Here is a 23,493-nt window from a genome sequence, read left to right on the forward strand (position 1 = left end):
TTAACAGTCCATTATCTGCCGGCCACCGACCATATGATGATATTCAAAGAGTGACAGGTCTTTTCCATTAAAGAATGATAAAATGCACTATGCTTTATTTGGATAAAGCTGTCTTCACAGACAGAACAAGCCAGGTGCTTATCTGATCCTTGCATGCAACAATGACATTGGGACACCTTTTACTCTACAGGGCTAACCCTTCTTTGTTGTCATTGTTCTTTTGGGATTAAAATGAGGGAAATTGGTAATCCCCAGCATTGTTTTCTATTAGAGCAGGTAAGCTGGTATTCACATCTCTGGTTTGTTTCTGTATTAAATATGATAGATTGCAGGAAGAATTGGAACTCAGATCATGCAGCTGTGTGATTCACAATCAAGGAAGAAATAATTTGTTGTTGCTGTTGTTGTTTTCTTCTTCTTGATTTTGGTGTTGTTTTTCCATAAAATAGGCAGTTGTGTTTCCAGCATGAATACAAAGCAAGTTCTGGAAACAGGTCCCACAGTTTTTTGTGATCAAAGAATAAAAGTCAGAATCCCACCACAAAGGAGGCTGAGAGCTGGCATTTCAATTAGACTCAACCAAGGGGCTGGATGCAGGATTCTGTAAGTTCTGCTCTACCTTCCTGTGGTGAATCTGACCAGGGCTCTCGTGAGGCTGCAGTAAGAATGCATGACAGAGGACGTCTCTCTTTGTGGGAAGAGCCTAGCTCAAAAAGGAGGTGGCTCTAGGCTAGGGAATCGCCTGGCTGAGTATCGTCCAGGCACCAGGGTATCCGCAGGGGAACATGAAGAAGCAGTACTGTGCGCTGGAAGATTGAGCTGTGATGGACAGAGTGTCTCCTCCTCAGAGCTGTGAAGGGAAGGGCAGGCCTCCGTGCTGCAGGCATTGTGAGTACAGGAGCCCAGCTGGGGATGGGCCCAGCCAGAGCCGTCAACTTCACTTTGGCCTCAGTGCTCATTTCTGTGCTGAATGGTTCTCAGGGAATTGTGTTTACTTTTTTTTTTTTCTAAATAGGAGGTTCTAGTAATGAATGTGGATGTGAATCTGAAAGTGCACCTAGAAAAACTATTTTAAAAATGTTTCTGAAGTTTTGTCAAGAGTCGGTGGTGTTTTTCCCAGCAACATCAGTGCAGGCTGGCTGATTTGTGTGCAGGAGCAAGTGCATACAGGCAGCCATTCAGAGCAGGGAAAAAGTTTATCATGCTTCATTTTAGGATGATCTTCAAATGATAACAATCCCATGAATAGCAAATTTGCAAATGAATTTCTCGACTTATTAGGGTTAGTGATAGTAACCTTTGCCTCTGCAAAAGGCGACTTGCATATCTTCAAGCTGACACACTGCTGCCATTTCAGTACCACGGGTGATTCCTCTGGTCCTTATTCAGTTGGTAATGAGCGAATATAAATCTATGCTTTTTTTTTTTTTTCCTTCAGAAATGCCGTGCATCTGCAAATGCACAGTCTCCTATGCATGTATATGTGTGTGTATACCGTGTGTGTACAGAATATGAGGCATACTTATAGCTCTGGAGAAAAGGCTAATGAGGGGAGCATAGCCTGAAGTGAAGTCACGAGATTTCATTTGTTCCCTGCATGCTGCAGTAATACTAATAACACTACACCTTTTACTCTGCAGAATGGCTTGTACTTGGGGAATTGTTTCATCCAATTTTCTTGCAAATAATGAATAAGTTCCCTCAGGTTTATTGGCACTATCTTGTGCACACTTTTTTGGTGTAAATTATTTATTCTACTAATTTAACAGCAAACAGTCCTGGATAGTGAGCTTAGTGAGGCAATTTCATACATATTGGTTGTAGGTTAATTATTTAGGGATTGAGATATCTCTGGTAATGCCAAACAAGTACAGACCTCATCAGAGAAAGCAATTGAATGTGTCTAGGTTTTCCAGATCTCAGATCGTGCAACCATTATATGATGGTCATTAAGTTTGGCATGTTATTGCAAAAGAACCCGAATGTGTTTTCCAGGTAGTCTATAAGTTAACCCTTAAAGTTCCCATCGTTTCCCAGGCAATCAATTCTGATCACTTGCAGCCAGCTATGCAGAGCGTGCAGATCCACATATGCTGTTATGGTGGAAATGGAGACGATTAAGGATGTTATTGGATATACATCTCGTGGGATAGCTCAGCGATTTGGGGGCTGTTGAAATATGGATGCAGAAGAATGAACAGATAAATCAAATTTGGGAACTAAAATAAAAATCCTCCATTCTTTGATATGCGTTTGTGCAGCCACAGAGAGGAGATAGTTTAACTGTTAGAATTTTTCCCAACTTCATAAAAGTAAAACAGAGAGAGATTTAGATGCTGATGGTTTGAAAAACATCACTGTCCAGTGTCACTTTAATGAAAGTGTGTTATTTTAAATTCAGTGAGGAAAACATTATTCTTAATTGATCGGAGGGGTTTTTTTAGCTGGCATAAAAGCAGTTGGGCAGTTGGTTTGAGAGAACTGTAACCTCTGAGCAGAACATGGGAAGACAGCGAATGAAAAGCAGAGTGAGGAGAAGCCTTGAGGAACGCTTGGTGTTTAGAAAATGTTGATGTTGAGGCATTTCCATTTTGTCATCTTTATTTCTATAATATAATTGGTGCTCTCTGGTATATTGTGCCTGAATTCTTAAATGGCATTCAAACCAGGCCTCTGGAAGGGTTGAGAACTCTGCTACCCATGCTGTGCACCTTTTCCATAGCTTTGGGGTGGGGTGAAGGGCTGGTCTGGTTTTGAGGGTCACCGATGGAGTAATCTGCTCTGCAGAGCATTTGTTTTCAAAGGGTTTGGAAATGATCCTTCTCTTGAGTGTTGATTCATTGTAATGTTAAATATAAAGCAAGCTCCTAAACTTGTCTGCTGGTTAGAGCAGGTAGTGCGGAAGATTTTGATCATCATTTTTTTTCCTAGGGCATTACATTCTACAGCTTTAGGTCCACCTTCATGGATGAGCCCTACCTGGCTGATTAAGGATCTGCTTTGTTGAAGGAGGAAAGTTGTTTAGTGCAAAGCTTTAGGATTCACAGGCTTTCTAGTGTAGAGGGTTGAGGACATGGAGTTGAGATCATGATCATTTGCATTGTAGAAGGGATTTATTGAAGCATTCTGCACTAGTTGGATTTTCTTTAGCATGAAAGCCTTCGTGCCAGATGTACTGCACTGGTAGGAGAGGCAAATAACTGAAGCCAGATCATTAACAAGCACGGAAGGATGGAGTCACTTAGCTGAAGATTGAAGGAAACCTCTTTTGTTGCCACATAAGGGCATTCCACCCGTAAAGATTTCAAGAGTGCAGCTAAATATGTTTCCTATTTCCTATTTGCCTGGTCTGAGATGCATCCTAACAATATCTTTCCCTATTTCACTAAGTTAAAATAAATACTGTCCAATGAGGACGAGAAGTACAGATGTTTCACCTGTCTTCTGGTTAGGAAGATGTGCTGATCTGACGGGTTCTCCAGTTGCAATGGGATTTTTGCATTTGTAAGGAGAGAGCTAATAAAACTCATGATGAGTGGAAGAAAGTAAGAGATCCTCCTTTGGACAGAATTTTAATGGCAGTGTTACTTCAGGGAAGCAAGGTGGAGGCAGGAGCTAAAATCTAATGCTAGTCTGCTGCCTACATTCTGAAAAGAAGTCCAGAAGATGGAGGTTAAAATGTGCCCAAGGTTCTAATGAAGCAGTGGGCTGGAATGCACAGCTTAGGGATCATTCAGCAACTTATGTTTTATTGAAATATGGAAACTAAAAATTAAAAACATGAAAGGAAGACTGCAATTGTTGTAAGAGCATACGAGGAATCTTGGCAAAAGTTTAAATAAACCTTATACAGCTGTGTTATGAAAAATATTTAATTCCATTTTAAATGCCGTCAGTCTTTGTTTCAAAAGGCAAAAAAACAAAACAAAACAAAACAAAAAAAACCAAAACCAACAAAAAAATGAACAACAAAACCACCAAGTTGTGGTGGAGAGGTCTTTAAAAGCATCCCAATTGGAGGAAAAAAATGAGGCATTTGTTTCACTAACGTAGCTGGGAACGCTCTAGCTGGTCCTGTGCTTAGATGAGTTCAGTGAAGGGGCACCTGAGAGAGTGTACGTGAGCAAGCCATGTACTGGAAACAATCTTGCTTCTAGTAGTAAGGAACTCAACAAACCCTAATTGATCCTGTTTTAAGAAAATGCACGTTTATGAATTCTCCATTTTTCTTTTCTGCCTGTGCATGTTCCATCATCAGTGTAGGGCACAGGGAGGTAAACAGACGATACAAGCGTTTTTGTTGGATGTGATCCACGTCTGGATGAATACTCACTAACAAAATGCTGTACCCCACTCTGTCAGCTTCCTTGTTTCTGCTTTGCTGACCTGAGCTGCTTGCTGTAACGCGACATGAGATCCAGCACTGATTGCTAGCAGCACACTTCTTCGTCTGCTCACAGATGGAGATCCTCCTTCTCTTCATGGTACTGAGCAGAATTTTTGCAGAGACGATACTATAGACTGGCACAACAGGAAGGGTTTTTAATCTTTTTCCTAGCAAAACTCAGTGAAAATCTTCAGCAACCTAGCATGGCTTGTCTGCTAGGCTTCATGCGGTAGCTGCTTTTTATTTCTGCAGAGCAGCTCTTAAACACAGCGCAAACCAGACCGTGCCAAACAGATGACACTTTCTGTTATGTTGTAAGCTGTTTCCCAGTTTACTTCTTGAATGGCACGAGAATGCAGCTCAGCCTATCTGCCTGGAAAGGAGAGCACAGTACTGCTTTGGACACAACCAAAATGATCAGGGAAGCTTGAAATAAGAAAGCCTGACAGATTGGGGTTTTCTGGGTGGAATGCGGCCTTTAAAACTCTCTCAAGGGAGTTACATTTTCTCTTTCAATGACATGTCTTCCAATAAGTCCTCTCATTTTCACATTGTTCTTCAGTATGAAATGTTAAAAGGAGAAGCCACCTGCCTGATTCACGAGTAGTCAGCATTTGATGACCGCATTAAGATTGGCCTTTGCTGAGTTGTCCTCCTCGCTGTAATACTTGCTGTCCCTTTCAGATTTCCTGTATTCTAGTACTCCATTACGGAGAAATAAGATGAGTCTTTGGATATGCATTTCCAAATCGTCACCTCATTGAAGTGTTTAGGTTTTGGTTTGGACTGTTTCTTCCCCAGAAGTTTGCAAGTTGATGTTACGGATACGACGCCGCATAGAAAAGGTGGTTTTCCATGCTAATGTGAAACTCTGTCTTTTTTTATTATCCTGCAAAAAATTCCAGCATTTTTGGCATGGGAAAATACCCTAAAGAATATATTCAGACTATGTAAGTGTATTTGGTAATGTAATTCTCAAGCCTAACATCCAGTTCATTTTCAGTGTGGCCTAACACTTCTAGTGTGACATTACTGAAAACATTCTGATTAAAGCCAGCTCTCTTATGCATACTTTACCTCTGTGACCTATGAGTAGCTTGAAACCATTTGAACTCCATCTAAATTGGATCCCCCTGGTTGTAAGTGTTACTGTGTGTCAGTTCTGTGTCAGTTGGATGGAAATCTTGCTGCAGAGGATGAAAGTTCACAGCTCTGTATTAATCTACTGGGCACACTCTATCTAATGCCTTCAGTTTTCTTGAAATGCAGCTGCTGATGACCTCTGACAGGTAACACGCAATATAGGATTTTCTAATATTCATTTTCAGTGTAAGTATTTTAAAAGTGTCTTCTGGACAAAATAGATGATAGGAGAGATAAAATTAAGAATAGTGACAAGTAGGTTATCAGAAAAAGAGACTTCTGTTAATAAAACGTATCTGGGCCCATTGCTTCATAATTCTTTTTCTCAAAACGGAACATGCAGCCCCTGGCTTCAGTAAAGGAAGCTGTGCACCAATAAACTGCTGGCTGTGATTCTGTATGGCCCTGATGTCTGTAGGTTCAAACTGGTGCGTGAAGTGGAGTTTAGCAAATATCGTATACACATTCCTGAAGCTTCATGGCTTCTGGAGCAAACAGCATAAATCATTGCAAGGTAGTAGAATTTAACTCACAGATAGGAACTACTAATTCAGCACCAGCTCTGATTTAAAAGAGAATCTGTATACCTTTATCCAGCCTGAGTGCCACTGTTGTCAACATCCTCTGTTACAGTGCAACACAGAATCACAGAATGGTTGGGTTGGAAGGGACCTGAAGGATCATGAATCTCCAATCCCTCTGTCGCAGGCAGGGCCAGCAACCTCCACATTTAACACCAGCCCAGGCTGCCCAGAGCCCCATCCAACCTGGCCTTGAACACCTCTGCTGTCTCTCTGTTACAGAGCCTTAAATTGCAAGTACATTACATTTGGGTTTGCTTTTGAAGTGACCTGTGTACTGTGAACTGTGTAGCAACAACAAAATTTAAGAATAAAGTAGCAGCAGCTTGCAGTCTGGCAGTCTTGCGGCTTGTGGTCTTTAAGCATTGATTTTTGCTTTGTTAATTTGGCAGTATTGAATGCAGGTAACTGGTGTTCTGACCCGACAAACATGGGAAAAGAGCACACGGGTGAAAATCCATCAGATGAGAGAATGCTTTGAAATCACATGAGTGTGTGCAGTTATTCAGATTTGGAACTGAAAGCATTAAAGTATGGACTGATAACGATAACCTCTTAATTTTCTCTTTTTCTGAATTATAATAGAGAACCCACGACCAGAAGAATAGTTTAGTCATTGAAGAACTTGTATATATGGCAGATTTTCATTTTAAGCCTTCAACTGTGCTGTAGGATAAACTAAATTTGAAAGAATAATAAGCATTATTGAAAAAAAAAGCCAGCAAGGCATGAGGTGGTACAGTTTAGTAAACTTTGCTGCATCTGAAATAGCTGACTAAAAATCAGGTATACTTAGAGAAATTGTTCTATCAATAACAAATGTCTCATCTCAGATATAAGAGTCTGGTGTCAGAGCAGGACAAAGCATTTTCCAACTACATCACTTTAGCAAGAGCTAAAGCCAAGGACTCCCATAGAATGAAGATGATTCTATAGCTTCTGCTGTCTGATCCAGTAACACAAAAAGCCTCAGTCTGAAGCTTGAGCAGAAGCTCAAGTATATACTTGTTCATGTTTATTCTGGAATTTTACCTTCTTAAGGTTAACAACTGATTCTGAATGGTCGTTGTCTGACTGTTAGTTTATCTTGCATCTTGGCAGAGACATGAGCTAATCTCAGGAAGTCATCTGTCCGGATTTGACTTAAAAGCTACAGAGTTTTGTAGGTCTGGCCCATACTGTGCCTGCCACAGGCCTTGTGGAAAGCTGGTGTCTAAATCCTTACTTCTTCCTTTGTCTTTTGCTCTGCTATTTCTGTATTTTAATTTTGTTTTTCTTTTCACTTCCCTTTTCCAGAGGTGGCACATCTCAATGGATGGGCTGTTGTGACAGTGAGGGTGCTGCACACTGACACTGGGACTCTCCTTCTCTCAGCCACTGTCAAAGGCTATGGTGTGAGCAGATCAGAGAGCACAAGAAGAACCAGTGGGAATCTCGGATGGACGAAGAGGTACCCTGGTTACATTTTGAGTGAGATATATAATGATGTAAAAAAAATATACGTTTTTCTTTTAGAAGGGATCTTTTAAATCACAGTTGTGAATTTGCAGTAATGACATCACAAAAGATAGAATTTTGTCTAGCAAGTCAGAGGGGAATAAAGTATAAGCTCTGACAGAAGTCTCCTGAAGTCCATAGATTGGATTAACAGTAACTGACAGTGAAAGTGACTTTTTAACATGCAGATTTTGAGATCACCTCATGGGAAAGGATGATATCAAAACTCACGGAAATCATGCCTAGATTACTTTATAAACTTAATGTATTACCAGAAAATCCTCTCATGATGTCATTTACACTTTTTGTACTAAGCCTCCTATCTGTATATCCCCTAATAGAAGGAAGCCTTCTTGATATTTATTAACACAACTTTCTAATTAGGCTTGTTGATAATTAATCTGGATATATCCATGTGCATGCAGAAGGATCTCATTATCATTCTTTTAAAGTTTGATGTAGGACCTTCAAGAGATGCTTGCTTATGGCTCTTTTCCATTTCATGTTTTCTGCTGCATGCGTGCCATGGCGAGACTGTGGGTGTAGCTCCATTTTCAAATCACAGCACACTTTAAAGCAATCAGCACTTGGTATCCACAGCTGCATTAATGTTGATGTTGCCTTTGGCACGTAGAGACCTTGTTATGGCTGTAATAAATATTTGGACACAAACATTTTCTTTTACAATAGCACACTTCCTATTATTTCTGGGTCTCCTTTGTTTGTTTGTTTGTTTTTCAATTTCTGTTACTTCCTGATTCTTGTCCAGCTCTACAAGCACTCTCTAGAGTGGCAGGAGGAATAATATAGAGCTTGCAGTCTATCATCTGCATTCCCTTTGCATTAGGTGTAACACTGGCATGAAAATTAGAGCCCTTGCTCCAATTTTTCCAGCTGTCTCTGTCTCTCTGTGATCTTTTCGTACAAATTTTCTGGCACGTCTTTGAATATGCAAGCTTATATCACTTTCTTAAGCATACATGTGTTCCTGTCTCAAAACATGGGTACGACTGAATGGAATCTTTATTGATGGTTGTTGGTTCTTTTGTTTGTTTGTTTGTTTTTTCTTTTCAGTAATTCAAGTGTATTTACCCATCTTATCAAGTCAAGAAAACATTTGTTTTCTTCCCTTGTCCTCTTTTTTCCAGATTTCAGTGTAAGTTTGTCTGATTTTCATTCAAAATCGTATGAATAAAGCAATATCAGGATCTTTTCACTGCCATCTTCAGGTCTTTATTTGTAGAGTACTTTTACAGCTTCAGGAATTGTTGAATTTTGGGAAAGAAATGCCATCTTACTTCTGAGGTTACATTTCTTTTCTTTTCCTTAGCAATATTATCGCTTTAAAACTGTAGTATGTTTTCTATTTCGGTCTTTTCCTGTTGCCCCAAGAGATTACTAGGATTTGCACTGGCTGCAGTGCTGTTCTTATTCTGCACATGGTTACGGGTAGGCGGGTGAGAAACGCCAGGGCCAAACATGGTATGCTATTGGAAGAGCTTGTGCCAGCATTTGGACTTGAATAATTTGGGGGAGACACGATGTCACCGTCTCCATGAAGTGAATGAAAACAGGAATGTTTGGTTGTATTTTGGGTATGCATTTCAAAAATAACAATGAAAATAACTTCCTGTACGTTTCCTTAGTTTCTGCATTTAGCCTCTGGTTTCACAGTCCTTGCCCTGCATTTCTCATGTCCTAGAAGTATTTCTGTTTCATTATTTTTCAAGCAGAGTTTGATGACACTGATTTAGCAGTTTCTCACAGTTCACTGCTTCAGTTTTCATCAAATTATACTTCTAGTTATACTAGACACCTTCATCATCAATTTCCATATGCCTCAAAGACATGCAGGGACCGGTTTGCCAACACTGAATTCAAATGCTAGACAATAACTGGAATAGAGGATTTTTTTTCTTAGGATATCTGAGACAAAGGATGTGGAATTGCTCAGCTCTTAGCATGTGGTTTCAGCCTGTATGCATTCAAAATCTAGACAATAACTGCTATGAAATATTGATTTTTACAGTGTCAAATCAAGGGATAAAGATGAATGCTAACCAGAGATTTTACCCCAAGATCTGACCCTTTTCTTCCCAGAGCAACACTAGGGAACAACACGTGTGAAATCTAACTTCTGTCTTTCGCCACAGAATGGAGGCTTCATAAACGTCTCGCGCTGTGTTTTCTGTGCAACAGAATTTGATAATTATGGTAGTTAACTAGTGAAGATTTTAGCTGTGGGCTTTCAGATGTACTTTCAGATCAGCGGTGTTGCTGGGGACATTCAAAGTGACAAGACTCTCAAAAACGACTGGGAAAATCTTTTCCTTCCTTCAGGGAGTCTTGTTCTTAACTTCGTGCTCAAACTGAAAAGATGTCCATACTGGAATGCTTGACCTCTTTAAGGGCTTTTCATTATGTTCATCCTACAGTTCCCTGCAATTTTCTATAAAGGGAACATCACCTGGCCCAAAGGTAGTTTGGAGCCCACAGACTGAAACTAGATGTAGATTTGCCAGAGACCATGACTCTTACATCTGTCAAAAGTTAATTATGCAAGGCATGAAGTGAAGCTCTGGTGCCTATTTGTTTAGAGGTAAAGACATTAACTCTGAGTAACTGCTAACAAGTCAGCAGCAGCAGGTGAATTTGCAATTAAATGTATAGCCTTCCAAAAACAAACAAGCAAACAAAACTTTCTGATACCACTGACTTCTCAGAACTCATGGGTATCCAGTTTGTCTTACATCCATGAGCAGAAATGTCTTGTGGACAGACTGCCATAGGATGAATTAATGCAGAAGGAAGGCAGTTGCTGCCTAAGTCAGAGGTCACACAGGGGAGAGGTTCGTGATACTGTGGTACTGTGTGCCTCTTTCCTGCCAGAGTGGGAAGTTTTGAAATTGCTTAGCACAATGAGCTTTGTGTGGCTGAACTGCAGCTGAAGTAGACTGAAGGCTTTGGCTTTGGCTGGATGCATTGTAGATTAATGAGCTGGTAAAAAGATCACTGCAGAAAAAGGCATCTACCTTCTGCTGAATAGGCAAATTGATATGTAACAAATAGGATATTTGACCACCTCATAGTACTTTCATATTTGGTTATTCAGTGCCACAGCTTGTTGACCAGGTGAACCCCAAACACCTTTCCTTGTCGCGTGTTCTGAACCTTCAGAATCTGGAAGCAAACCTAAACGTTCCTGCAGTAATGTCGTTGCAATAGCTGCCATGCATCAAACAATATTTGCATCTGTATGTATGGACAAAACTGAAGTCCCTGCCTGCTCTGTTATGAAGAAATAAATCACCCAGACTTTGTTCTCCATTTTGAAACAAATCAGTCCTGTTCCCCAAGCTCCCATTTATTGGGAATGGTTTCTTCTCTAGGTACCTTGTCTAGCAGTTACATTGAGAGTTTCTAGAAGGGAAAATGATTCACCTGCTGCTTTTTTTGCATCAGTTTTTGTCTCTGCAGAGAAAGTTCCAATCAAATATTTTATTTAATTTAATGGGGGAAAAGCAGCAGTCATTATCCTGTGACAAGGTTCCTGTTCATCAAATAGAAAACAAACGCCCAGAGGAGAACTAGTGATACTTTCTTCAGTAGTCTTGTTTGATGCTCTACCAGCATTATAATTATGTGTTCCTCTCTGTCTGCAGATTCTGACAGAAGGCTTCAGTTTTGCTTCCCAAAGAGAATTGTCCTTCTTCCCAAAAAGCTGGTGTACTTGTGTGGAGAGGCCATGGATTCTTCCTGAAGACAGCGTGTTTGCTGGCGTGTTTGGCAGGTTAGTACATGGGCACATACTTGTGAGAGGAAAAAGTCAGATAAAAAGTTGTAACAGTGGAGGCTGCAAAAATTTAAAGCCGAGAGGTGATGTATTTTTTTAAATTCATTTTTTTAAGGTTTAATTAGCTGCTAGTTCCCATCTTTGATTTTTGGAAGGGAAAGACACTCTAAGAGCTGAAAGAACAGCTTGTATCTTCAAAACTGGTTTTGTTTGTTGGTTTTTATATCTAGTACCATGTTTTCCTGTTGTATGTGCGTTGTTGGCCACCAAATGCTTAGTGACTTCCAGGCTACAAATGAAGAAAGAGAGCAGTGGAGAACTTTTCATCCATCCAACTACATTCTGCAAATTTGGAATGTGGTATTTGCTCAGTGGGGCATAAAGCCTTGACAAACAGAATATTCCCAGTTGTCTCTACTTCCACGGTTACTGAAGAATTTTTAGTTGAATGAGTGGAACAACCGTGTTAAGATACAGTTCTTGGCAGAACTGCAGTGGTGTGTGTTGAAATATGGTGAATCTGGTGACTTAGTTTAGGTTACTAGCAGCAGCTAACTATACTGGATCCAACTCTACGTACTTAATACTTTAACAAATCAAAATATGTGTGGTCTAGCACTGCAGGTGTGGCACACCAACACATCCCAATCTCTAAAAGCTGAAATTGAGTTCTCTGTGCAATGCAAATGAGAACCCTCATTACCATGGTCTTAAATGGGTTAAAAATCCAGCTAAAACAAACAAATGAAAAAGCCTCCAAAGGGCAGAACAAAGCAATGAAAACCTCATAAAAACCTCCCTGAGACTGTGTCCAAACTAAAAGATAGTGTGAAACATTGGCCTGCCTTTTTCTGAAACTGTAACATTGTCTGTGCCAGCCTTGGTCCTGTGCTGCTGACCGCAGCATGGCACTGGGGAAGCAGAACTGCTTTAAAACCTTTCTGGCCTTTTCAATAGGAGGCATTTTTATAAACAGGTTCTTTTTTCCCTGTGTGGTTTGTGTCCTTAAACAATGGAAGCAAAGAAAAAACAACTGATAGAGGAGTGGAAGAGTTGTAGGAACACCCTCAGGATAGCGTTGTTGATCATTCGTTACTGTGAGGTATGGCCTTGCAGTCAAGTCTTGCCTCCTTGGGTCAGAGGATGGGATATTCCTGAGATGCCTTACTTTGAGAGTAGCTTTACAAGTCATGGAGCATGATAAGGCACCAAAAGATGTAGTGCATCCTAGCTGGGTAGGGTCTGTGTCAGGACAGTCCTTTATCACAGATCAGTGTCATGATAGGCAGTTGCAAAATTTGCCTGTTTTATTTCCTTTTCTTTTTTATCCCTTTTCTTTAAAAGATGACTCAAAAGTTTGTATTATAGAAGGAGCAAGATCTGAGGAACATGCTGTAAATGATACCTTTCTTGTATTGCTTCACAAACAGGGAAGAGTTGGGGAAGAGTTTTTGCAATCAGAGCATGATAGATTTTGGAAAATCTCATGAGATTGTAGTATGTTCTAATTTTTAACATCCGTCAGGTGCATCTGTGCATTTGATGATACCTGGCATGGATTTGTAAAAGTGAAAGAACAAAATCCAGGGCAAACTCTGACCATGTCTGAGGCTTTGTGTACCATATACACCTTTAAGATTACAAGTAGGAAGTATTAAAGTAAGCAAAAGCTGCTTATTTTGGACTTCATCCAACTAGAAAAATCAGTCCTGTGACACTCATGGTAGGCAGCTTGGTTACTTTTTGATTTTTCAAATGTATCTCCAAAATCCTGTCAAACTTATATGAGTAGGTCTGCATCCCAGCCAAAATAAGGGCGTTTTCTTTGTCTGTGCTCACATACTTGCATTTTGAGCTGCTCTTTTTATTTGAAAGTAAAGGTGGCAAATAGAACTCCTTTCTTCTGAGCACCTTTCAATCAATGTAAGAAAGCTATTTTTCCCTCTGATAGCAGCTCTAGGGCCAGTGCATTTCTAGAAGTAGGTGCTTTGGAAAGCACTCTGTTCTCAGAGCAGAAGACAAGGAGTTTGCTGTGTTCTGTTACAAGTTATCACAGAGCTCTTTGAGCTTTCTCTCACCTACCAACTCTTCTTCCCTCTCTTTTCTGCTGTGCTAAGAGCTCGTTGGTTGTTATAGTGCTGGGGGCTCTAGACGTGCTAGAAAGGAAGGAAAAGCCTTGCTTCTGTGACTGCGGAGAAGGGATTCAGCAGGTTCTGGGTCAAACCCACTCACATCCCCTGGTATTTTTATATTTACCTGGCATCAGTAGCAGTGAAGCTCTCCTATCCTCTCTGTGTCCTCGGTTGCTCATCCCGTTCCCGGCTCTGTCCCAGCACAAGCATTAGTGCAGCTGGGAGGTGAATCAGAAGGGGAGGCTGTGCCCTGGCGCTGGCTGCGTGTCCCCAGAGGGTCTCACTGCTCACACAGGCTGGCTGGGTGGGCAGAGTGCTGCGTTGCTGATTTTTCCTCGGTTTCAGTCAGCTAAAAATATGTGGCAAGCTACGGCCTCAGCCTTCATTGCATTCAAGGCTTCCCTGGAGATGTTCTTTCATTTGCGGACCATTTTGTCTGAAACAGGATTGTTCCTTTGGTCTGTGGTGCTTACTTCTGTTGCAAGGAAAAACAAAAGATCTAATAAAAATAAAAGATCGCTAATAAAAGATCAGAAAGATCTAACATAAAATTAGGAAAAAAAAATAACAACCCATGTGGTTCAATTCCTTTCTCAGGTTGATTTTTCTTCTTGTCCTTCCAAACAGGACAACCCAGCCTGGTGGATTTCTGTCTGACAATGCCCGGACCCTTCTCATTGTTTTCAGCAACAAAGAAAATCCCCTCTAGTTTCCATGCATAGGCGAAGGTTGGCCTGAGCCGAAATTATTTACTGGAAATTTATAGGACACAGCATGCTCTTAGAAGCCTGTTCCTACCAGGCTCTCATTTTTCTGCCCACTTCTTAGGATTTTTTCCTTCTTTGCACTATGGATATATGGCTGGAAGTCCTCTTCTCGTTTGTTGTCTCGAAGCGAAGGAACAAACACATCTGCCTTCGCTTCTCTACTTTGTCACCATTGTGGCTGCTGACATAAATGCTGTAGCTTTTTTTTTAAAAAAAAAAAAAGCCAAAAAAGCCACCAGCAACCTCTCTGATTCTGCCTCCTTCGCTTCTGTGTAGAAAAGCCCCAGTTGCCCTAAGACAATGTTCAGCCTGAAATGACAAGCCCACGCTGCCGTTTCTGTTTTTCTCCCGGCTGCCGAGGTTAGCTCATCTCCGGCAGAACACAGCACTGCAGTGCTCTCCAGCCAGGAAAGGTGCGCAGCCTGTGGAAACCTTTTGGGGGGATTGTTTTTCTTTTTCTTTCTTTCTTTCTTTCTTTCTATTTTTTTTTTTTTTTTTTTTTTTTTTTTGGCGTGTGAATTGGCGACGTTGGTGTTTTCTGTCTCCCCGAGCGGAGGAAAAGAGCCGCAGCGCCGCGAGATGCCGAGCTGCGGGCAGAGCCGCGGGCAGGGGCCGCCCTGCGGGTCTCGGCCCCGGCCTCTCCGCCCTGACCCCGGCACGGAGCCGCCGCTCCCGGAGGCCTCCCCTCCCCTCCCGGCTCGGCGGAGGAGGCTTTGCCGCACTTGGGAAACGCAGCAGCGAATCCTCCCTCCCTCCGTGCCCGGGGGGGCGAAGTGCGAGGCAGCGGGAGGAGCTGTGTGTGCGAGTGTGTGTGTGCGTGTGTGTGTGAGCGAGCAGCTCCGCGGCCGCCGCGTTTCCTGGTGCTTGCTCCCTGACCCCAGTGGCAGCTCCGCTCACTGCACCGCGCCCAGGCCGCCGACGCCGCCGCCGCCGCCGGGCACCGCCGCGGGTCGGGCGCAGGCTCTGCCCCGGCCGCGCCCCCGCCGCCCCATGGCGCGGCCCCGCCGCCCGCGCTGACGGCGTCCCCGGGCCGCAGCGGGCGCCGCCGAGGGGAGGTGAGCGGGGGCCGGGATGCGGGCGGAGGGCTCCGGCGGGCGGCGGCGGAGCACAAAGCGGCGGTCGGCGGGGCCGTGCCACGGGCGAGCGCGGGGGGAGCGGGCGGCAGCTCGGCGGCGCTCACTCACAACAATACGGCACCGCCATCCCCCCTCCCGCCGTGACCGTGTCGGGTCGGGGCGGTGCGGTGCGGAGTCGCCCGCGGCCGCGGCGCGGTTTGCGGCGGCGCCGAGCGAGCGCGCCCTGCCCTGCCCTGCGCTGCTCTGCCCTCCTCCCCCGGCCGTGCCCCGCCGCCTCCCTCCGCGCCGGGGGCAGCGCGGGCCGGGCGGGTAGGCCGGGGAGCGCCGTGCCGCGGCTGGGGGGCAGGGGGCGCGCCGCGAAAGTAGCGCTGGCGAGCGGCGGGCGGCCCCCGGGGCGGCGGAGTTCCCCGCTCGGGTAGAGAGCGGCCGCCTCTTGCGGCGAGCCGCGGATCGCCGACCCCGGAGGCCCGAGACGCTCGGGAACGGAGCGGAGCGGACCTCCCGGGGGGGGCGCGGGCTCGGGCGGCTCCTCCCGCGTCTCGCGCCGCTCAGCCCGGCTCGCGGGGGCCGCGCCGCAAAGTTGGCGCGCGGCGGCCCCTCCACCGGCAGCCGGCGCCCGGGCGGGGGCAGGGCAGGGCCGAGCCGGGCGAGCGGGGCCGGGCCGGGGGCGCGGGGCGTGGCCTGCGGCACGCGCCGGGCCGCCGTCGGCTGGAGCGATTGGCCGCCCGCGGCCGTCAATCAGCGCACGGGGGGGGGGGGACGAGCCCGGCGCCCCGCGGGGCCGCGGCCGGGGCGGCCCGGGAGCCGGCGGCGGGCGGAGGTGGGCGGCCGGGGTCCGGTCGCGGGCTGCCGGCGGCTTCGGCCCTCCCGTGTTCGGCGGCGCGTGGACGCGGCTCGAAGGGAGCCCGGAGTCGTTCCGCGAAGCCGTCGTCGGAGCGAGCGGTAACGAGCGGCGGGGGAAGGCGCGGGGCCGGGGCCGCGTCGGGAAGCCGTGCCGTGCCGTGCGGTGCCGGCCGACGGGACGCTTTCTGCAATTGAAGTCAGGGAGCGTCAGCGTTTATATTTGAGGGAAGCGCGGGTTTTTTATGCATCGACGTGCGTGCGCGTGCCTAGAGCTTCTCCGCGCAGTTCTCCGTTCAGCGCAGCGCCGTGGTTTCGTGACTTATCCGTGCTAGTTTTCTGATACTTCGGTGGCGCGTTCGATTTGAAAGAAGCCGCGTGTCGGCTCGTGCCAGAGCTCCTATGCCAGGAGGCTCCCGGCGGTTTGGGGCGCGGCGGTGCCCGGCTCTGCACAGTGCGCAGAGCCGGCCGGGCTGTGCTGCTCCTGGGCTGCGGCTGTACGGCTGTACGGCTGTGCTCCGTGCCGGGCTGCACCTGCGGCAGCGCCTCTCCTAGGAACTGCCATAGGGCGCGGGCGGAGCGGAGTCCCTTCACGGATAAGGGAGATAATGCAACTTCTGTTATTTTGTCCTCATCTCCTGCCTGTAATCTTCGGAGAGTGAGTACGTTTAGAGAAAAAACGGGAGGGACACAAAGTAGCCTTAAATGAAAGAAGAAAACGGACGGCTTAGGCTCCAGATGAACGTGTTTTTACAGAGCAGGAGTGCTCAGCTCCTCCTCGGTGGTTGTTTTTTTTTGTTTTTTGTTTTTTTTTTTTTGCGAGGTCTCCGTTAAATAAGCACCCAGTTGGGCACTGGCAGTAGGTGAGAGGTGCTTCTTCAGCCCGGCGGTGTCTGCTGGGTTTCATTTCCCAAGGATGCTCCTCGGCTTTGTGTTAATTTAAGCACAGGGGTTCATTCTCAACATTAAAGGCTAGTGCAGTGGGAAGCAATTGTAGCTCCTATGCTTAAAATCATTCTGAAAGTCAACTTTGAAGTATTTAATGCAGCTGTTCAAGTACCCCTTAATCATTTGTTTTATATCAGCTTGTTGTAATTTTTCTGCAATGTGGATTATTATGAACTTTATAAAAATGCTTATTGTCTTTATGTACAATTCCCTCCCGTGAACAAATTGGATTTTTTTTTTTCTGTGAGCAAACTATAATATGGAATGTAATGCCCTGACCTTTCTTATGCTAGATTACCTCAAACACTGTGAATTAGCTTTTCTAAATATCCAAGCATGTTTTCTATTGGTTTGGCGTGTTTTGTATGGTAGCTTTTAATTGCAAAAAAAAATAACATTAGACATGTAATTTTCACTCGACTTAATTTATGCAAACGCTGAAGTTCTTGCTGCGAAAAGCAAAACTTGGTCTTTTTCCTCGGGGCCTGGATGGGGAGCCTGCTTGTTAATGACAGTCATTTTTCCAACAGGAAGATGTTTTCATTTGTATTTACTTTTCAGTGCAGGGCAATTATGCAGTTCTGTGTTGCGAGCACTTCGTAGTTTGTATCTCAAAAGAATTACAGTTCTTGGAACAGGGCTGCAATTTGAAGCAGGTGGTTTTTTTTTTTTTTTTTTTTTATACTGTTATGCAAAATAACACCGAAATATAATTGTAAGGGAAATTAAGGAAACAGCTGCAAACTCAGGATGGTAACCATTTAAGCAGTCGTTGCATTATCTTAAAACATAGCAAAGATTTGGCCTAATAAAGCTCACCTTGCTGATTTTTACCCCTAAAACTCTTCTGCTTATCCTTGGGAGAGGGGGTTAATGCAAAGAGCAGAGCATAACCTCAGCTTCTGGGGAGTACTGTCTCACTGATTGCTCTGTTTAAATGGGAACTTTATGGTTTAGTTTCATCTGGCCTTTTTTTTTTTCTTCTTTTTTTTTCTCTCTAAGCAATGAAGGAGATGAGGAATAGAACCCAATTACTGGAATGGAGGTTGCCGAATGTCTTAACCCAGCTAACATATGGAAGCCTACGTAGGCCTGAGGTTGTAAAATAATAAAATAAATGGCCTATAGCAGGCCATCTGCCATTTGCAGGGCAGTTTTGTCGTGCTTCATGCCAAACTGGAAATTAGTCTTTGTATTCAAAATATATTTTGAATGCAAATCAAAGATTCCAAACGTTACACGTGGCAAACACGTTTTGGCCTGGAAGCTAAGAGAAGTCAGGAATATCACACTGGAAAAAACATTGCTCAGTTTGATGCTCGGGTGTCAGAAGTCTCCTCTTTCTTATCTCTCGCTGGTTCTGTAAATTGCACACCAGTGTGTGTAGAAACTGAAGAGTAAGTCAGCTGCTATGGGGTATCAGCATTTCACTGAAGTGCTGCAGCTCTGGTAGCGTGCCCCAGCTGAAGCTCTGCAACAGTGCTTTGAAGAGTTGCTCATCTTGAAAGTATTCTGCAGAAATCCACTGAGCAATTTTCCTAAAGTCCTTCTGAAGGCAGGCGGGCCGTGGGGCATCCTGAGCTTATTGGTGCAGGAAACTGAGGCTCTGGTTCTGGGGGGAGCAGAGGGGAAACTCAGCGGAGATAGGATTTGGGAAATTTCTGGCTTTCTCCTCATTCTTGTGTCACAGGATGCTTCCAGCCTTAGTGCAAAAACGTATCTAAGGGCACTTTGAAGATGAGAAAGATAAGGACACGCATAGTGAGGAAAAACATTTCTTTCATCTTAGGCAGAAATATTTACGCATGAAATTGCACTTAAATCTATCCGATAAATCATTACTGCCTGCTGATGAATCCAAACCAGTTTCAGTGCTACTGGACCGTAATGTGGGTATTTTGTTAGGGTTCTCTCCATGCTAGCCTTCTTCCAGGCAGATGCATACATCGTTTCAAAGGTATTTGTGTGCGTTTTTTGCTTCGTAACTGTAGGACTTTCTGCCTGGTGTCTGCTTCCTGCAGTCCCTCAGCTATGGCTCCTTCTGTGAAACCACAGGAACAATTCGTGTCCTTCAGGAAAATAGTCTGCTTGTTAGTTTTCATGTTTGCAATTAGGCGTCACTCAAAACAAAGAACTTTAAGTGTGGAGTGCTTAGCTGGGGCTTTCCACACAGTTTGTTCTCCGGAAAGTAAAACCCGTTCTTAAGCATCCATGCTTCCAACCCACGTAGTGACGATGGTGTTAAGGTGGTGAGCACAGCTGTGAGTAGCAACGAGGGGTACAGTGAGGGGTACAGTGGCGACGGGGGGCACGGGGAAGGGAGATCTCTGTCTGGAAACGTGGAGAGGTGGGAGCGATGTGTCCGTGCGTGCCTCCATCTCCCCACAGCTGAGCATGTGCTGTTTCCTCACAGCTCGGGGCTGCTGTCGAGGAGCTGCTCGGCCTGGGGAGCTGCCAGGAACACGATGCCCTGCCCTGCTCTCGGCCTTGGGAAGCTGTGAGTTGCTCATGTCCATAAGGAGGAAGGATGGCTCATGGAATTCCTTCACAAGGCAAAGTTACCATAACGGTGGATGAGTACAGCTCCAACCCGACGCAGGCCTTCACGCACTACAACATCAACCAGAGCAGGTTCCAGCCTCCACACGTGCACATGTAAGTATTGCCGATGTCTGTCCGTCCGTCCCCGCAGACCCAGCTCTGCGCTGCTCGCCCTGCTACCTGCCCGAGGCACCCGTGCTTTTAAAATCCGAGCTCCCTTCCCCCGGCCCTCCCGCTCCTTGCGAAATAGGTCTAATTGGGACTAATTGTCCCCCTCCCCCCGGTCACCGCATCCTTTGTCCTCGCGGCTGTGGGGATCGCGTGCCGCATGCCGCCGCGTAGCGCTAAGCGGAGCCACGACGGGTCGGAGCGCTGCTCGCAGCGGCGGGCACGGCCTGACCGCGGCCGGCCGAAGCTCGGCACCGCGGCTGCGTTTCTCAACCCAGCGTCGCCTTAACTCTCAATTTCCTTCCCATTGTTCGGGCGGGTCTGATCTTTATCGGTTAGCTCTGTTAAGGTTATTTTTCTTTCAACGCTAATAGACTGAAAAGCACTTGAAACTAAAACAAAGAGGACATCTCTTGACCTGCTCTCTGCCATTGTGAGTCAGGATTCGGGGTGATGTCATGCTATTGAAGCTGATAAGGATTTTGCATAATAAGAGTGAAAAAGTTGTAGGCTACTTGGTTGCATTTTGTTATGTAGAAGCCTACCGGAAGGGACACAATGCGAGAGTTCAGCACCTTCTAATAGGATTTCATGTGGTTCCCATCTTCTGTAAAGCAACTTGCTGAGGAAGGATGCTGGAGTGGCTGCCGTGTTTGTGACCGTTGGCGTTTTTTGTCAGTTACTTTTGGTTTATTTCTGCAGCGATGCTGTAATTCTGCTTCAGCCTGCCTTTCCATTTCTTATTCGCTGTTCAGATCTTTTGTCAGCAAATTTCTGTTTTGCAAGTTTTGCACTCCAGACCGCGCTGCTGACTGACACTGAGCGTGAACTCAGGACAAACAATAGAGATTTGGAAAGCAGTTTTAAAGAGCCCTTGCTAACCGACTGGTTTGAATGGGAGCTGATTTTAGGACCGACAACGGCTAGTGTTCAGTGTCTTAAGAACTGTTCTTCTCTTATGAAGAATTATTCATCCTTTGTTTCAAATGTGCGCAAATAATTGTGCTTCCCTAATAACTTGTGCATCTCTTACATGGTGCTGACTGACAGATATCCAAAGATACTTCACTTTTTTGGAGACATCATAAACTTGACAGAAATACTGACACAATAGACTATGTCATAGTGACAGTATTTAAAAGACAAATAGCTGAAAGACTGCAGCATTCTTAAATTCATCTATGGATGTGTCATATGGAAAGGGGGATCAGAATTAAAAAAAAGAAATTGGGAGAAGATTAGTCTGAGAAAGTTACAGCAGAACACAGATACAGCGTTGCAGCACAAGGGATGAGTTGGGGCTGTAGTTGATAGCAAGTGATGGGTTTTGGAAAACCTGGTGAGGAAAAGGTGATAGGATCCTAATAAGTGCCAGGAGCTGCGGGCAAAGCAGAGTGAGGAGTGAAGATGTGACAAAGGCTGTGGGTAATTTCGTGGATGGTAGGAGGAGGGAATTCGAGCATACTGTAACTTCAGAAGGGGGCTTTATTTCCTTATTTGTCAACCCAGTGTTTTTAATGGAAGCACTGTGCACGTTTCTGAAACTGTGTCTTCATGCAAGAAGTCCTGAACAGAAAACTGATAGAAGCAACATTAACAAGGAAACAGTGATTAATTTTTATGCTGTCGTCTTTGATAGTGCCCCGCTGCTGCAGCTGTCAGGGTTGTTACATGAGGTTTTGCAGTTCTGCTTTTCTGTTTTGCTGTCTGCATGCATTTTTATTTTAAGATGGTGTTTGAGGAGGTTTTTTTTTTTTTTTTTTTTTAATGAAAAGTTAATATTAAAAAACTGGGCTGCTGAGTAATTTGCAAAGCAACACAGAAACTGAGCGTTATGATGTGTGTGAGTAGCTGGACAATCTGTTGCTCCAGGGCCCTGCTGCATGCCATCAATCAGTGGCTGGACGCAGTTTCAGGACGTTGCTCTTCCCCAGAGGAACTAATTTGTAAATTAGTTATTTCTTTATGCATATGCATCTTCACGTGGAAAGTTGAGAGCTGTCTTCTTGGCCCATATCGAGCCATTTCTGTTTGTGGTATTCATCGGGCCGGATTCTCACCTCACATGGAGTAAATTAAGAGCCCTTGGAATTTCACCAGTGCAAAGATGATGTTTAAAGAAGTACTAGAATTACTTCTTTAAGTACTTCCTGCTCCCTGAGGCTTTATTTTTTTTCCCCCCTGCTTTTATTTTGTGCCTTTCACATAGCAGTGTTACGTAGTTTGATCATCATGGATGCAGTTCTTGTTAATTGTCTTTATACATGTTTTTACTCCAGTGCTTCTTAGTGTACCCATGTAAGTGTTCCATCAGGTAAATAACAGGGCATCAAAACTCCCTTCCCTTAGGCTGACTGGTAGCAGTTTTGTCAGTTGCTTCGATGTTGTGTGGTATGGATTCCATGACTTTGTTCAATCTTCGTGCTATTTCTCTGCTAATTAATGTTTGAGCAGGTGGACAGTTTTCACTGTAAGGTTATTTTGGATAAGGGGATAGAATGCTGAGTTATTGGACGTCTCGAGGCAATGAAACCCTTAGGTCTCACCCTTTTTCTGAAGATGTTATTGAATGTTTGCATTTGAATGTTCTGTACATAGAATATTTATCTTTGCTTACTTTTAATTGACTACACCGCCTTAGTTCCCTGTTTTAAAGGGCAGCTGCAAAATGATGATGATGATGTGCATATATTTGGTTCTTAATGATGATAATTCTTCTGCAAATTGCAGCACTTCCCATTTTTTTGTTCGGAATTATGATTTCCAGAGGCGATTGCTTCTTTGTTGCAGTGCTGCCCCCTCTGTTCTGCAGCACTGTGGATTGAGGGGACTTTAGTATGAGACCAATCTGAGGCCTGGGAGGCTTTAAAGAGCAGGAAGGTGCTCTTTCTAGTAATGAGGTTTAGAAAGAAAACAAAAGGTGTGTAAGTTTGTTGGGACCCTTGATATGTTGTGCATGAGGCCATGGCCAGTGGTGCCAGCAATGCAGGTGAGCAGCCGTAGGATGCAGCCCTGGGGCAGCATCAGCACATGGAGAGGAGCTGGCAGCCCGTGGTCCATCTAGAGGAGCGGTGATCATGCTCATCAGCTTTCCTTAGCCCTCACCAAAATGGCTGGGTAGCTGGCTTTTAGCATGCTGGGGGTACACAGCAGAACTCAGGTGTCTTTTAAATGCAGTACTAGTGAAGGAAGAAAGAGAAGAGGTTTCAGTGCAAGAGAAAATCTTCTAATGAGTTTATGCACACCTGGAGATACAATGAATGATCTGCAACTATATAATTTTACTGCCTTTTCTGTACTAGAGTAATTCCCCATGTGAATATTCTTATTTTAAAATAGAGTATAAACATTGGGTTTTATATAAGTAGAACTTTATGTACTTTATCCAACTATACATATATGTGTATGAGCGTGTGTAAAAGTGAATCTGTATTAATAACGGTAACATAAAAATGCAGTTGTATACTCAGAAGAAAGAACGTTTAACTCTAAAAAAGCCTTAAATAAAGCCTTAAATCCTTGAGACCCAAAGATCTTGTTAGGCTTCTCACCTTGACAAAGTGTCTGGTGTATTTTTTCTTTCAGGGAAGCCATCCTGCACATAATGGGTGAGATTAGTG

At 44.6% G+C, this 23,493-nt stretch overlaps 1 protein-coding gene across 6 annotated transcripts in view; it reads left to right on the plus strand.

Annotated features, from left to right (window-relative positions):
- Positions 1-23,493, plus strand: part of MPPED2 (metallophosphoesterase domain containing 2) — a 171,491-nt gene that overhangs the window by 64,764 nt on the left and 83,234 nt on the right. For 2 of the 6 annotated variants that reach the window (XM_048950070.1, XM_048950072.1), the window contains exons 3-5: positions 7,408-7,561; positions 11,271-11,398; positions 19,578-19,819. In XM_048950070.1, coding sequence (XP_048806027.1) covers positions 19,692-19,819 — 128 coding nt within the window. In that variant the 5' untranslated portion in view covers positions 7,408-7,561; positions 11,271-11,398; positions 19,578-19,691. Of the gene's footprint in view, positions 1-7,407; positions 7,562-11,270; positions 11,399-14,694; positions 14,714-15,279; positions 15,356-15,645; positions 15,686-16,178; positions 16,319-19,577; positions 19,820-23,493 lie in introns of those variants that run through there. The other 4 variants (XM_048950075.1, XM_048950073.1, XM_048950074.1 and 1 more) reach the window with 4 other exon arrangements.

The sequence above is a fragment of the Lagopus muta genome, chromosome 6 (genome assembly GCF_023343835.1).
Source record: "Lagopus muta isolate bLagMut1 chromosome 6, bLagMut1 primary, whole genome shotgun sequence".
In the NCBI taxonomy this organism is placed as follows: Eukaryota; Metazoa; Chordata; class Aves; order Galliformes; family Phasianidae; genus Lagopus; species Lagopus muta.